Here is a 15270-nt window from a genome sequence, read left to right as displayed (position 1 = left end):
AGGGCCCAGGGGAGCAAGGGCACGAGCAAAGTACTGTATCTGTAATCTCCCGCTTTATATTAAACTAGGGTGACCATACGTCCTGTTTTCCCCAGACATGTCTACTTTTCACTCTCTATTCGGGCGTCCGGGGGGGGGGTTCTTGTATTGATGAAAATGTCCGGTTTTTCATCCAGGAGCAGAGATCGAATTATGGGGGAACTGTATATCCTACACATCCAGGGGAGCCGTTTTCTACCTATATTACATTATTTATGGACTCTTTTGAGCAGAGAGCACAGAGAGCGGCACAGCGCGCTGATCGTTGTTGCGCAGCGCTCCAGGCAGCTGCTTCCAGCGCACGGTCCATTCTCAAAGTGGCACAACCAAAAAACTATAATTAGCACACAATCGTTCATGTCCGCACATGTTCTCTATTTTCTGTCTTATTTGTGCCTGAAGCGCTCTGCTACTGCGGAGCTCATCACCTGTGCTGCGGTGATGTCACCTCACTGACGCAGCATCGAAACGCGCTCTGCGCTTTACGGTCAGGAGATCCCTTTGATCTGCTCAGAAGTAACTGCTGAGGTGAAAAAGTAAGAATCCAGGCAGCAGATTTTCTGGAGAGTTTAGAGGAGACGCAGGAAGATGAGAGACAGACAGGACAGGAAATAGTTAAAAAAAACAAGAAAACAAAGTGTTGAAAAGTAAAATGTAGGTAGATTTATCTCCACTACACGTTTTTACCAGTATAAAACAATAAGTTACACACATGTAATATTTATACATCTGATACAATTCAGATCACCCTCAAAACTCAGTCACACACCCAGGGTCGTTTCAAGACATTTTGGGGTCCAAGGCAAAATGCCCCCCCCATAACTGGGCTCCCCAGAAGCCTCTGTGTAATTCATAACCTCTCCAGGAGTATTAGTTATACAGTGTTTATAAAAGCCCCTCAGACATTACTGACATGTTCTAATATTAATAGATGAAAAACTAAATTATCAGGCACGCTGTCTCATCTGCTGCTTTTCTAAACTTGTAAAAAGTAACAAAACCATTTGAAAGCCACTATTTGTGGATTCTCTGAACGTTTCCATGGAGTGTGGGACAACTTATGTTTTCATTGACCCTATCGTCTAATCTCACAGCTGAAACAAGCATCCTTAATAATCTGTGCACAGGAAGCTTACACAGCAAAATCTGCAGTGTTAATTAGTGTCAATTTTCTGGTGAAAATGATTTAGAGTTGATGATTGTTGAATCCTGGTGTGGTTTGAACACCCACGGTGTCCAAATAGCTCTTGGGGTGGAGCTAACAGCGCGAGTTAAGCGCCAACTCTCCTGTCGAGTTCATTTCTACATCCGGTCTGAGAGGAGAGCGGGCAACTCTAGAAAGTTCCAGGCAGCGCGGGCTAGCAGATGCAGTGTCAAGTTTTCAACGTCAAACGGTAAGTACCACATATATTTATTAATAAAGAGCCATAAACAGCACATAAAATGGGACTTTAATGTAATTTCGGTTTTAGACTGTAAGATGTAAAATTTTGTATCCAGCTAAAGCTAGCTTAGATGCTCGGTAGCCTCAGAGTTGATTAGCTATAGACTAGCGCCGTTTTGAATTTTTTAGAAATTAGTTCGGCTGGCCCTAAACCCTGAGAAAATGGACTGAAGTTAATTAGTGCAGCACAAAATGTGCGGGAAATTATCGTGAGATTCCCGGAAGTCCCGTTGCACCGACTTAATTTTAGGCGCCTGTCCGGTTTGGGGAGCTAATTCGCATCATGCTAACATAAAATGGTCATACACAGACAAACAACACTTTCTCTTGATAGACGTTTGAGAACGGGTCGCTAGAATCTCAATGGAAAGAACAGCCACTCGGCAGCAGGCAGACGCGCTGCTAACGGCAAATGTTTGTGAAGCTTTAGCCCACTGCTGCAGGTTACATGACTGGTAAAAATAGCTCTCCGAATGGGAAAAAGATGGAGGACACAGCGATTGACATTGTTAAAATATAAGGGACAGAACAGTTCAGTCGGGTGTGGACGTAGTTCTGCTTTCCTCGTGTAAACTACCGAGGTAAACTACAAACTGCTTCTGAAGCAGAAACACCCGCAGCCGAATGACTCAGCGGGATTTAGAACTTTATAATTCCAGATAAGAGCGAGCTCATCTATTTTCTTTAAGCACCATGCATGTAATTGTTCTTCTTTGTGCTTAAACAGTAGAGAAAGTCACTACCAAACACACACAAGCGGATTTAACGAGTCAATCCGTGCACATTGGATAAACGGAGAATATAAAGATTTTCCATTTCTGTTCTTTCTAAGCATGAATAATGTCTTGTTTTAAGTTTTTTCTTTAAATATTGTTTAGATTTCTACTGATTTAAAACACTTGTTTGTTTGAAATATGTAAATTTTAGAATAAGCAACAAGAATAAATATAGAGACTAAAACTTGAGAATTTTTCATTTTTATGCCAGCTTTGAGTTATGTTTTGTTTAAAATAAATCTATTTTATTATATCAAACACTAACTACTTTTCTCCTTTTGACATTTTTTCCTAAGAAATCATCATGTTGCTGAAGGTGAAACACCAAAGTTCCAAGAAGTACATACGGTTACAGCCAGGGTTCACATATTTGGAGTTCATCAGTGAAGGTGGGTAGCTGTCTTGTGTACCTTCACAACAATCTGAACAAGCTAAATCTTTTGTTATTTTAAACTACTTATACTTATTGTACCTTTTTCTTAGTAATTTTATTTGGTCTTCGACAAAGGCAGAATTTGTAGATTTTCACATCACATGTAAATGTTTACTTGCAGTGTTAAGTTAGCAAATGTAAATAACTGAAATTTGTTTTGTATGCACATAAGTTAGTGACTGAAGTGTCACATCACTAAACTTCATTTTTAAGTGAAAGCAATGTGGAATTTTAGAGTAGCTTTAGAAATACAGTTCTTCTTTCTTTCAGACTAAATTTTGCTTCAGACATATTTACCTCATATGTTATCATCTTCTTTTAGTCAAAAACAAGTTTGGGCTTCCTGATGTCACAGAACTGCACATTTTTGATGAGACTGATACAGCAGTGGAGGAAGACATCTTTCTTGAACTGATAGAGGCCAATCCTGACATATGCCTGACTGTAAGTGACAGCTCAGCAGGTGATGGTAAGTTTCATTTCATTGTTAAATCTTATTTTAATGAATGCTCATGGATCTTCAGGTGCAGATTTTTATAATACCTTTTGGCTGTAACAAGCTGGCTATTCGAACGATCAGCAACAGTATCCAAAAGGCAAACATTTAAAATTGTGGTTGTTTGCAGTTGCATAAAATCCAGCCAAATTGAATTTTGTTAAGAAATCTATTTTATTGAAAAGATAATGCAAATTGGTCTACATAATTAAACAGATAAGGACTTTACACATAATATGCGGATAACACATGGTGCAAACATACAAGAATAAAAGCTATGTTACACATGCACTCAACAGCCCATACACCCTAATCACACTTTACTCTGTCTACCTTCATGAAAAATTATAGCTTAATCTCTTTAATTGAATATGAAATGTTAGTATAAAATAAACAAATGGAATGAAACCAACATATTTCATACTTAGCTGATTTTATTAAACACATATACTTATGGCAGAATTACCTCAGAACTGCACTCCTCCACCAGGTTGGCAAGTTATTTTTTTCTTCATGTTTGAAATTATAATTTTTTTTCTTATAGCTCATTCAACCTCATCCTCCCTCACGGATACCGTGTCACTATCGTCTAGTGACAGTGATCTTCACAGAGATTTGGGGATCCCTGTTACTGGAAGTAGATTGAGCTCTGGGGTCAAGAACAAGTCTACCACAGAAGTTTCAGAGTCTGAGGCTGCAAAAGAGGTACTTCAGATTCATTTTAAAAAAATTCTACTGTAATTGGCATAATTCAGATTGCTATAGTATAAATATGGTTTCATAAAAAATTGTAAATTGTATGATAAAATAATCTGAATGAATAGCTGCTGCAGGTATTTATTTTTTATTTTTACTGGCTGGCAGGGAAGTAGCTCTGTCTGTTTTAGTATGAACTAGGAAAGGGCAAAATGACCTAAAACTGATATTGCGCTAAATTTTGAAGCACATGTTGTAATGATATATATCTCGATTTATTCTTCTCTTCTGTTTATAAATGTAAAAATCACTGTTTTTGAACAATCTGACATGCCCAGTTAAATTGCATAACAAATAATTCTAAAGTATACAATAAATTTCAATATATATTATTTATTATAAATTGCATTTAATTTTCTAAACTTAACTAAATACAACATCTCAGTTTTAATGTTAAGGTTATTTTTCCTAACAATGCAACAAAATTATAACATGAATAAAGATGAAGATATTTTAAAAACAAGCTAAATGTGACAGACTAGATTCTAAATTGTCTGAACTAAAGTGAAAAATGCAAATAACGATAATGATTCAATAATGTATCATATTGTTCTGAGGATGTTTTTCTGCTCAGCATCAGACTACAAAACAAGGTCTGTGTAACCAATGTAACCTCATGCTCTTTACAATCACATCTTCACGCTCTCTGCTCTCTGTGTTTCGTCCAGAGCTGACGCAGATTGACAACATTCATGTAAAAGCGGGACAAGTTTACGCTCAGCCTTGTTACTTAAAGAGCTGAACTGTCGCACTCCTCAATGACGTCATCAGCAAGCGCCAGTTAGCCGATAGTAAATCTTTATCGTAGGCCAAAATCATACCGGTTACATCTTGTACAGTTTATACCATGCACTATTAGTAAGAACTGAAAAATGATGGTTTATACTTTTTGTTTTATTTCGCAAGACATAACCTGTCTCTGTTAATTGACAACTTGTTGTAGATGGTAGAGAATGCATTGCATGTAAAACCTGGAGGTGAGGATGTCTTGGAAGAGTACAAGTCCGAGAAATCCCTGCAGCATCGCACGCGCAGGCAACTTGTTAACATACTGGCTAGTCATATGACTGAGATGCACGGGTAAGAAACTGGACTGATTCAGATTAAAAGGATCAATCTAGCAAAAGGAATGTTTGGTTTTCAAGATGTACTGAATTACGGTTTTATAAAACCTTGTTATAACTTACTAATTTTTGTTTGTATTCGTTTTCTTTGTTGTAAGGAGGATTCCTTCACGTAAGCAGAAAGAGAAGTATGCCCTGGGATCCATTACGCTTTTTCCTTCACTGAAGGATCCTTTTTCTCCAAAAGGCTACGTAAGTAAAAAATAAAAAAAATATATATATATATACCGTATTTTCTGGAGTACAAGTCGCTCCGGAGTATAAGTCTCACCAGCCATAAAATGTATAATGAAGAAAGAAAAAACATAAAAGTCGCACTGGAATAAGTTGCATTTTGGGGTGAAATTTTATTTTTCTTACAAAATCTGAGACCAAGCATTTCACATTGCAAGACAAGTACTGGTAACAACAGAATAAAAAACAAGCTGTTGCATCAGCGGTACTCAGCAGCGTGCCACGATCTCCAGCAGAGTTTGGCAGTGTTTGAAACCCTCCTAGCGGGACAGGGGAGTTCATTCCTGGGTCGGAGCCGACCTGCAGCAGCGCGGTATAGCCTACATAATTTGGTATATAAGTCACTTTGGCTGGTCCTGTGACTTATATACCAGACTATGGGAAAAAAAAAGTGCAACTTATAGTCCGGAAAATACGGTATACCTGAAGAAAAATCTACTCAGACTAACTGTTCAATGTTTGTAGGGATGCACATTTTGAAAATTTCTTTAACCGGCTAATGATGCCCCTTAACGATTAATAGCCGGTTAACCGGAACCAACCAACAACGCTCATTACATTTATGAACAAAAAGAAAAGAGTGAGATGACAGCTGGAATGTCCTTCAGACTCGGAACTAGTTGTGCAGTGAACCGTCTGGCATCAAATACACATCGCTGCTGGCAATTGCATGCTCATAAGCGCATTCTGGAGACCACGGTTTAAAAAAAATACTTCCTTTCCTTACATTAAACTAAATAATTACACTGACATGTTCTGCCAGGCTCAGCACTTTGTTGGGAGGCCTATTGTGTTCCAGGAATGAAATAACAAAGAATAAACTGCTTCCACAGTGCTAATTGCTCAGTGTTTGACAAGCTAATTTCTTCTGTGGTTGCCCGGGAAACATTATAATAGTGTTACTATTGCGCCCTCTAGTGGCACATAATATATTATACGGAAACGCAGCAGCAGGATATGAAACTGTTGACCGGGAAAAACTATTTTACCCGGTTACAACATTAACGGCAATTAAGCGGTTAACTAAGTGCATTCCTAAGTTTTTGACATAATATAATTCACCAGTTAGAAAAAAGGTCTAAAAAATTGTGTGTGTGTGTGTGTGTTGTACCCCATATTTGAAAATTAAATTTGTGTAAAATTTAAGTTGCTCTTCTGAGATATGTGAGTGAACATTATTTTCTAATATTTTTTTTTTATTTCATTGACAGGAGCACTTCTATGATGGGGAAAAAGGCACAGGATATTTAGCGTGGCGCCTCAAAACCATGTCCAGGAGTAGATATAAGAGGCCAGAGAAGGTAGCCACCTCACCTCATGTGCAAGGACCAAACCGTAAAAGAACAGCAACCACAGTGCCTCAACAGCTTGATGGAGATGCCTGCAGGGAGGCAGTTTCATTTCTTCTTCACTGTAACGATGAGACAGTTGTCTTTCAAAAGATGAAGATGACCTTTCAACATCGACAGGACCTTGTGCATGATCCACAGACAAGTGCAGATGTCTTCAAAACATTCCCACGTTTTTTAGACGTTAAAGGACTAGTAAGTGGTATTTTTAATACGACTGCAATTGACTGCAGTCTTAGCTGGTCAGATTTTGACAATGGTGCTTATTTAATTAAAGCATTTTCATGCGTTAATGATTAATAGGTAAACCAAGACTTCCAACTGTTGCTTGGAGCTGAAACCTCTTCTAAAATGCTTGAGAAATGGGACACGACATTTAAACCCAAGGTTATTGATGAGGCCCGAAATCTGACTCAATCAGCGGAGGTTCGCCAACTTCTGAAAGCTGCTGAGAACCTTTCAACAGATGATGACTCCAGTAAGGCTACTCACACTCTTGCATTGTAGTCCAGCAAGCTCAAGCTTTTTTATTTGTGAATTTTAATATGCCTTCTTTTTCCCTGCCAAAAGACTGGGACAGTGATATGGCTTCTCTGCTGCTCCTTCTTCATTTGTTGCCACCCACTGCTGGTCGAAAGAGGACAAAAATTAGCCCCTGTGATGCGGTGGACAAAATGGTGCACTTTCACAAGGTGAATACGCCTCTTCTATTACAGTCTAATAAACTAGGGTAACCCATTAGCAACAGACTATTATTTCCTATCCGTGTATCATTCGTTCTTTTCATTTTCTATTTAAACAAAGTTTAAAAAAGGCAAATTTTGTTTATTTGGTTATCCATCCATACATTTTCAGCTGCTTGTCCGGGGTTGGGTCACGGGAACAGTAGCTTCTCTGGCTCCTCTCAACGCAGAGGAGCTGCGAGTCGACTCCGAGCCCCTCCCGGATGACTGAGGTTCCCACCCTATCTCGAAGGGAGAACCCAGACTCCCTGTGGAGAAAACTAATTTTGGCCGTTTGTATCCGCAATCTTTCTTTTGGTCACTACCCAAGCGGCTGAAATGAATGCAGGGAACGCCTTGGGATTTCTCAAGAGGAGCCCAAGTGGCTGTGAAGAGGGAAGTCTGGTCCTCTCAGCTTAGGCTGCTGCCCCCGCGACCCGACCCTGGATAAGTGATTAAAAATGGATAGATGGAATAGAACGAATGATGCATGGATTATTTCCTATATGCAAGTTGTCATTACAAAAGTACTTTTTATAGTTTTCTTATTGCCATATGTACACACCATATGCAGTTTGCTGTATAGCATGCAGGAAGCACTTAAAAAATTGAAGTTGCTCATTTCTCAACTGCTTTTTTACTGGTGCAGCAGTAGCTCAGGTGGTAAAGCTGCTTGCCTCATAAATGGAGGATCATGGGCTCGATTCCAGCCCCCGCCAGGTGTATTCTGCTGTTGTGTCCTTGGCCAAGACACTTCACCCAACTTGCCTGTGTTGGTGGTGGTCAGAGGGGCTGACGGCGCCAAATGGCAGCCTCGCCTCTGTTAGACCTCCCCAGGGCGGCTGTGACTACAAAGTAGCTTACCATCACTGGCAGTGTGTGAATGTGAGAGTGCATAAAAGCATCTTTGAGTGTCCTAAACAAGCGCTATATAAGTTTGATGATTATTAAGTGTTCTTTCCAGTTTCATAGGTTTATTCCCTTCACATAAAAGCAAAACATTTAATTAGTTTCTCACCATCTATTTGTGGAAAATTTTATACATTTGTTGGTTGCTGGATGACCATACTGGAGTGTTTCAGCAATAAATACGATTATAAAAATGTCTATTTCATTTGTATGTGTTTTTGTTTCTCAGTCAAACTGCAGCATTGATGAACACCTGCAGAGACGAGAGGGGAAGCAGCCATACATTCTTGCAGTTGGTCGCACACCAAACAAAACTGGTGCATTCTACATTGTTGTGGACAAGCACCTCATCCCCTGCCAAGCCACCAGCTCATTGGGTGCTTTTGATGAACTGTTCAAATGTCACTACGTTTTCAACCTGTCCTATGATGAGTCCCTGGTCCAGCTCTTCACCTTTGTGCAAACAACGATCTACAACATCGATGCTACAACAACAAGTGGATCTCCAAGAGTTTGTGAGCTTCGAGCAAAATTCTTTAACTAGGTTTAAAAAATGTTCAGGTGTTTCATCTGTCAAGCTGTTCATGCTGCTTGCCAGTTACTAATAACTCATTTAAGACTTGACCATAGTTTCTATCCAAGCACCAGGTTTAAGTTGGTTTGTGCACAAGATCGTTGTAGGCGACAGTTTTCTACATATTCAGGTTTCAAAAAACATTTAGCTGTTCATGAAAAGGATCTTTCGCAAAGTCTTGATGAAGAAAATCCTGTTAACTGTTCAGATGGTGACACTAAAGAAAGCGAAACAAATACCACGCAGAGCCCAGAAAATAATGGCTTTGAGGAGAAAGGAACTGATCTTATTGCAAATGTGAAACATATTTGTGCTTCAATAATTGGTAAACTGCAAGGAAGTGGTATGACAAATAGTGCTGTTTCATCAGTTGTTAGTGATTTGGAAGATCTTGCTACTGGTCTACACGCTCAGGTAAAAAATGACATTTTGGCTCATTTCTCCAAGGATGACCCTGTGAGGTCTACATTAAATGAAAGCTTGGACAATTATGAAAACCCCTTTGTTAGCTTTAATTCCGAAACTAAAAGAATGGCATATTTCAGAGAGAAATGGGGCATTGTGGAGCCTGTTGAAATAATGTTGGGAGTTCGATTCGATACAAGGAGAAATAAATCAACAGGCACCTATGATCAAGTTCCAGTAAAAGAAACATTTGTTTACATTCCAATTTTAGAAACCATTAAATTTATGTGTCGTAATGCAGAAATTTGTAAATTGCTTAGTGAAGCACATATATCAAAAACAAACACATTTGAAGACTTCTGTGATGGAAGTTATTGTAAGACACATCCCTTGTTCTCCAAAGGTCAGAGTTCCTTGCAAATTCAGTTGTACTATGACGACTTTGAAACTGCAAACCCATTGGGTTCAAAACGCACTGTCCATAAAGTCGGTGCTCTTTATTTTGTCCTTAGAAACTTGCCACCTAAGTTCAACTCTGCTCTTATGAACATTCATCTGGTAGCACTGTTTCACACTGAAGATGTGAAAAAATATGGATTTGATCCAATTCTACAACCTCTAATAAGTGACATCAAAACACTGGAGCATTCTGGCATCGCTTTACCATTCTCAACTGAAAAAGTTCATGGCACTATATGTCAGATAACTGGAGATAACTTGGCAATGCACTCAATTTTGGGTTTTATTGAGTCTTTCAGTGCACGACATTTCTGCCGTTTGTGCTTGATTGAGAAAGATGATGCCCAGACTGTTTTTGACGAAGATGACCCTAAGATAATCCTGCGTGGAAAGGATTTGTTTGAAATGCATTGCAATGAGTTGCAGTCAGACCCACAGAAGTTGTCAGTGTTTGGCTTAAAGCGCAATTCAACGTTAAATGGCCTACAGTTCTTTCATGTTTGCCACAATTTCTCTTTGGACATAATGCACGACATTCTTGAAGGGGTGGCACAGTATGAGATAAAGTTACTGTTGGAGCATCTTTGTGAAAATGTTTTGTCAAAAAGCGATCTCCTTTCAAGAGTTTATGCTTTTGATTACGGGTATTTGGAGCGCAAAAATCGCCCTACAAGGATAAACCTGGAAAGCAGTGGCAACAGCATAGGGCTCAATTCCACTCAGACTCTTTGCCTTATAAGAAACCTTCCTCTCATTTTAGGTGATCTTTTGCCTGAGGGAAACCCAAACTGGACTTTGCTGTTGCTTTTGTTACAGATCATTAACATAATATTTTCTCCGTCTCTTACATTTGGCATGACAGTACACCTAAAGCATTTGATAATAGAACACCATGTCTTGTTCAAACAGTTGTATCCAAATAAGAATCTCATCCCAAAACATCACTTTATGATCCATTATCCTGCTTGCATAAGAAAAATTGGGCCTCTAATACATATGTGGAGCATGAGGTTTGAAGCTAAACATAAGGTTTTCAAAAACACTGTTAAGAACTTTAAAAATGTCACAAAGTCCCTTGCAAAAAAACACCAGATCTCCATAGGATACCACTGGGAGACGTCACCTTTAAATCGCATCGAACATGGACCCTTGAAATCATTTAATGTGGACACTGAGGACAATACAGAGATCTTTGCAAAAGCGCTGCATGCAGCACCAAAAGACTTATTTTCTTCTACCTGGATCAAAATAAGTGGAACAGAGTACAGACAAGGACTAATCATTTGCTGTGATGTTAAAAATGAAATGCCTGTATTTAGTCAGATAAGAAAGATCATTTTAGCTGACAGTACCACGTACTTCCTTGTGGACAAGCTTGTGGTCGATAACTTCAGTGAGCATTTTCATGCCTACAAAGTGTTTAAGATTGAAGAAAAGGATGTTGTGAAAGCAGACAATCTCATCAGTTACAAACCGTTTGACTTGCAATGTGCACATAGTGGTGTTGGTCAGTATGTTGTGCCTCTATTTTATTTTTAGTTGTATTAAAGCAGCTGATTGGTGGCCAGTTTGTTTTGGTGCTTGGAAGACCTTTGGAATTAAAGGATTTTTATTTAATTTGTTTATGTATCGTTGTATTTCTTGAGCCTCAAAGGCAATTACGTTCAGGCTTAATAGAGATGAATGGCATTTATCTTTCACATTATTCTGTTGCCTCATGTGAAATGTGAAATTTTGATTATGGGAGTGTTTTCACTATTGCAAACACTTAACTACAACCAAACTGGTGTTTGCTGTGAATTTCACAATATCATAACAAATTGATAATTAGAACATGTTAAAAACACTTGTTAAAAATTTAATCAAATATTAGTGCTGATTAGTGTTAAATACACTTAAAAGTGACACTCCAAAGTGTCATAAAACAACACTCCAAAGTGTCATAAAACAACACTCCAAAGTGTCATAAAACAACACTCCAAAGTGTCATAAAACAACACTCCAAAGTGTCATAAAACAACACTCCAAAGTGTCATAAAACAACACTCCAAAGTGTCATAAAACAACACTCCAAAGTGTCATAAAACAACACTCCAAAGTGTCATAAAACAACACTCCAAAGTGTCATAAAACAACACTCCAAAGTGTCATAAAACAACACTCCAAAGTGTCATAAAACAACACCATTGATGGTGTTATTTTATAACACTATTGAAAGTGTAATTTTAACACTGGACTGGTGAGGATTATATAAACACTGCAATAGTGTTAAAAATAACACTATCCGAGTTAAATTTACACTGACGATTTTGCTGTGTACCGATGCTGTAGTAAAACAAAAGGTATAATAATTTATTATTAATAAAACCTTGTTGCAGCACTAAAGCAGAAAAATGAGATTTTGCAATAAACATGCTAAATATTTACATATGAATTGTTTTAGAGCCCTTTTATTGACAGAATCTGATATTAATGTAGTTCTTACAAAAAATGGGTCCCAGCGTGGTTTGTGTGGCGTTGCCATAGTGACGTCATAGGCACAGATCCCCTGTCCTCTTGTTTGGAAATGGAAATATGATCACCCTATATTAAACAAACTGTCCACCCGGGCTTTTGCGCTGCACAGAGACGCTTCGCTGCCTACGACTGAACGTCAGTTGAGAGTCAGTCTCATGCAGACTGACCAATGAAGAGACGGCCTCAAGTTAAGACCCTCTCCTCATTGGTCAGTCCACACAAGGTGGGTCAAAGGTTACCCTGAGCGGGTTACGTGATGTCAGGCATTCAAGCATTGAGTATATTTACTGCATATTACAGTAAAATATTCTGTATGTGACCATATTATGGTGATCCTTGGGTCGTGATGATGGGGCCCTTGAATATTGTTGCCCAGGGTACAACAAAGTCTTAATCTGGCCCTGCTAATATACATGCAGCTCTATGCTAAAAGTGTATTTTCAAAGAGGTAATGATGGATTTCTTTGTAAAAGTTGTCCATCTTTCCAACAGAAAGATTTGCCTGGACCAACGTAACGTGATAACAACGTAACGTGATTACGTAACTTCCGTAATGTTCAGCCAATCAACTACTTAGACGTCATCGGCAGTCGACGGACCCCGAGCCAATTTTGCACCCGAGCAGATCCTGTACCGACACCGGCTTTGCTGACAGGCGGCCCTAGGGCTCCATCTGATGAACAGGGTGCAAAATAAAAAGTTTATTAAGTTTATGTTTGTTATATGAAATGCGCTCTCTACACACTCAAAATTCCCCTCTGAAATGACATGAAATTAAAACATCAATATTTAAATTCTAATGATCTGGCTGCATTTCGAGCTCCCGCTTGAGCCACCGCTCTGAAGCATTTGACCGTTAAGGGTGCCATAGATCACGTGTGTGGGTAGCACAGAAGGACATCCTGTTGTAGTTGCTTTTAAACTTTTGATATTTTACGATGAAAAGAACACCTAAGCCATCGGGATCAGCATTCCCAAAGCGAAGGAAGGAAGAAGAATAAAAACGGGCCCAAAGCAGAGGTATGTAGACTTTATAAGTTTTGCAAAGGAACTTTTTGCGTTAGCATTGTAGCTAACTGCCTCTCCTGCCACGCACGGTCCACGGACGGACTCTCGCTAGCTGTTTACACACACAATACAGTATCTGTAACTTTAACCCATTCATTTTACTTTTGAATCGTCGTGTCCAGATGCAGTGAGACAATGTTGAGTCTCACTGTGATGATGAAGAATGTAAGATTTTTTACTGGTTTTTGGAGCTTGATTGCAGCCTTTTATGAACGTTGTTTCAAGTTTTAAGTACGCATACAATATGAATTTAATATTTGTATATCAGAAGAACGTTAGGTGTGGGTGTAGCAAAATTTCAACTTTGTCCTTCACGTCGGGCGGGCGGCACCGCCGCGGCCGTGGCGGGGACTCCCCCGCTGCCGCCGGGCCCGGCGGGGAGTGAGAACAGCCTAAACACAGCATGACATCTTATGGCGTCTCTTTCTTGTTTACGCTGCAGCGTCTTCATCCAGGCATCACGCAGCAGCAGCACATTTACTGAGCTACAGTCTCAGCATCTAGAACCAGGTGAGTAAGTTACTTGTTAGGCTATTTGTAATCAGCAGTAGAAACGGGCTTTTTCAAATTAAACGGCTTATCACATATATCGATATGTAAAATTAATTTATTTAAATCCACACCAGACACTTGTTTTTGGCACAATCAGTGCAGCATTGATTTAGCATTGAGAATATTAAATAATCTGAACACACACATCTGAAATTGTCTCCTTAAGATGTTATTGTCAATTAGGCTGTAAATTTGTAAAAAAGGATGGACGTTAGTTTTTGTGACATAGTGAGTCATCTTCAAGGTATAAAGGTTTATGTCCTGAAGAAGGTCGTACCGAAACGCGTCGGTGTTTCCTTGTTTAATAAATGAAAACCTCAGAGTGCCTCAGATCACCGGTTCTTCTTCCTCATGTTCTACATTTATCTGATGCTGAAGAGCACCTGAGAGTGAGACATAAGTTTTTTCAAATATTCCCCACTTCCACCTGTTTTTGATCATTTTATTCATGTTTTCATAGAACAGATGAAAAAAGATCAATAAAATAAAAAGTCCAGTAACATTAAAAATAATGAAAAGCATCACTGCACATGACCGAGGAATACTGAACATGAAAGTGGCGCTGTTCTTAATTCATGCATCAGAGGGTTAAGTTACTTTGTGTGTGTGTGTGTGTGTGTGTGTGTGTGTGTGTGTGTGTTTATTTTCTCACAGAAGAAGAACCCAACACCAGCAGACTCAGTGCTCCACTCCAACAGCCTGAAGAGACACCATCATCAGCTTCAACAGATGTGTGTGAACATGTAGGAGCTGCTGGCCCCATGGATCCTGCTGACTGGCCACAGCAGTAGAACAAAATGGAAAGTAGAACTTTCTTTATGATGACACTTTGATGTTTGAGTTTTGCTTTTGATTGCACAGTTTAATGCTGCTGTTGATTTTGCACCCCCCCCCCCCCCCCATGACATTTGCTCAACATTTTGAGTTGTTGGTTATTGTAATATTCTCAGGTTACTTATCTTTCAAGCTTACATTTATTCTTCAGGCTGTTGACTTTAAAGAGTTGCTGTGTGAGTATTTAAAATAAAAAATTAGTAACTAAGGAATCACTGTGGAGTTGCTTTTTCCAATGTGTGGTGGGTGGGTGGACTTGGGTTTGGGTGGGCACGGGGGGGGGGGGGGGGGGGCACATGGGCACTCTCGCCTTGGGCACCAAATTACCTAGAGCCGGCCCTGTCCATCCAGACACAGGTTTGTTTAATAACAAGTTTTAATATCAAGCTGTTTCAAATTGTCATTTTTAAAAGTGTCAGTAATAAATTCTTAACTTTTAAAAACCTGACTCTTCTTTGAAATCAAACACAGAATGGTGTATATATTTTGGTTATTGAATAAGCAAAGATTCCTAACTTCTGATTCAGTAAATAACCTTTTGCTATTATATTTAATTATCTTAAATTAAACATTAATCTT

At 39.1% G+C, this 15270-nt stretch overlaps 1 protein-coding gene across 1 annotated transcript; it reads left to right on the top strand.

Annotated features, from left to right (window-relative positions):
• Positions 1 to 1072: 1072 nt before the first annotated feature.
• Positions 1073 to 11726, top strand: LOC139066225 (uncharacterized). Its single transcript, XM_070548548.1, has 10 exons — positions 1073 to 1433; positions 2556 to 2648; positions 3015 to 3161; positions 3733 to 3893; positions 4888 to 5024; positions 5167 to 5260; positions 6514 to 6846; positions 6955 to 7129; positions 7222 to 7343; positions 8512 to 11726. The coding sequence occupies exons 1-10, from the start codon at positions 1235 to 1237 to the stop codon at positions 8824 to 8826; spliced, it is 1776 nt and encodes a 591-aa protein (XP_070404649.1). The 5' UTR covers positions 1073 to 1234; the 3' UTR covers positions 8827 to 11726.
• The last annotated feature ends 3544 nt before the right edge of the window (positions 11727 to 15270 follow it).

The sequence above is a fragment of the Nothobranchius furzeri genome, chromosome 2 (genome assembly GCF_043380555.1).
Source record: "Nothobranchius furzeri strain GRZ-AD chromosome 2, NfurGRZ-RIMD1, whole genome shotgun sequence".
NCBI lineage: Eukaryota > Metazoa > Chordata > Actinopteri > Cyprinodontiformes > Nothobranchiidae > Nothobranchius > Nothobranchius furzeri.
This window is presented reverse-complemented; position numbering and strand designations above follow the sequence as displayed.

Excerpts from the sequence above, each read along its gene's own strand:
- LOC139066225 (XM_070548548.1), top strand. The coding sequence starts at position 1,235 with ATGATTGTTGAATCCTGGTGTGGTTTGAACACCCACGGTGTCCAAATA. Across the intron at positions 3,894-4,887 it reads AGTCTGAGGCTGCAAAAGAG|ATGGTAGAGAATGCATTGCA; the intron begins GTACTTCAGATT and ends AACTTGTTGTAG. Across the intron at positions 5,261-6,513 it reads CTTTTTCTCCAAAAGGCTAC|GAGCACTTCTATGATGGGGA; the intron begins GTAAGTAAAAAA and ends TTTCATTGACAG.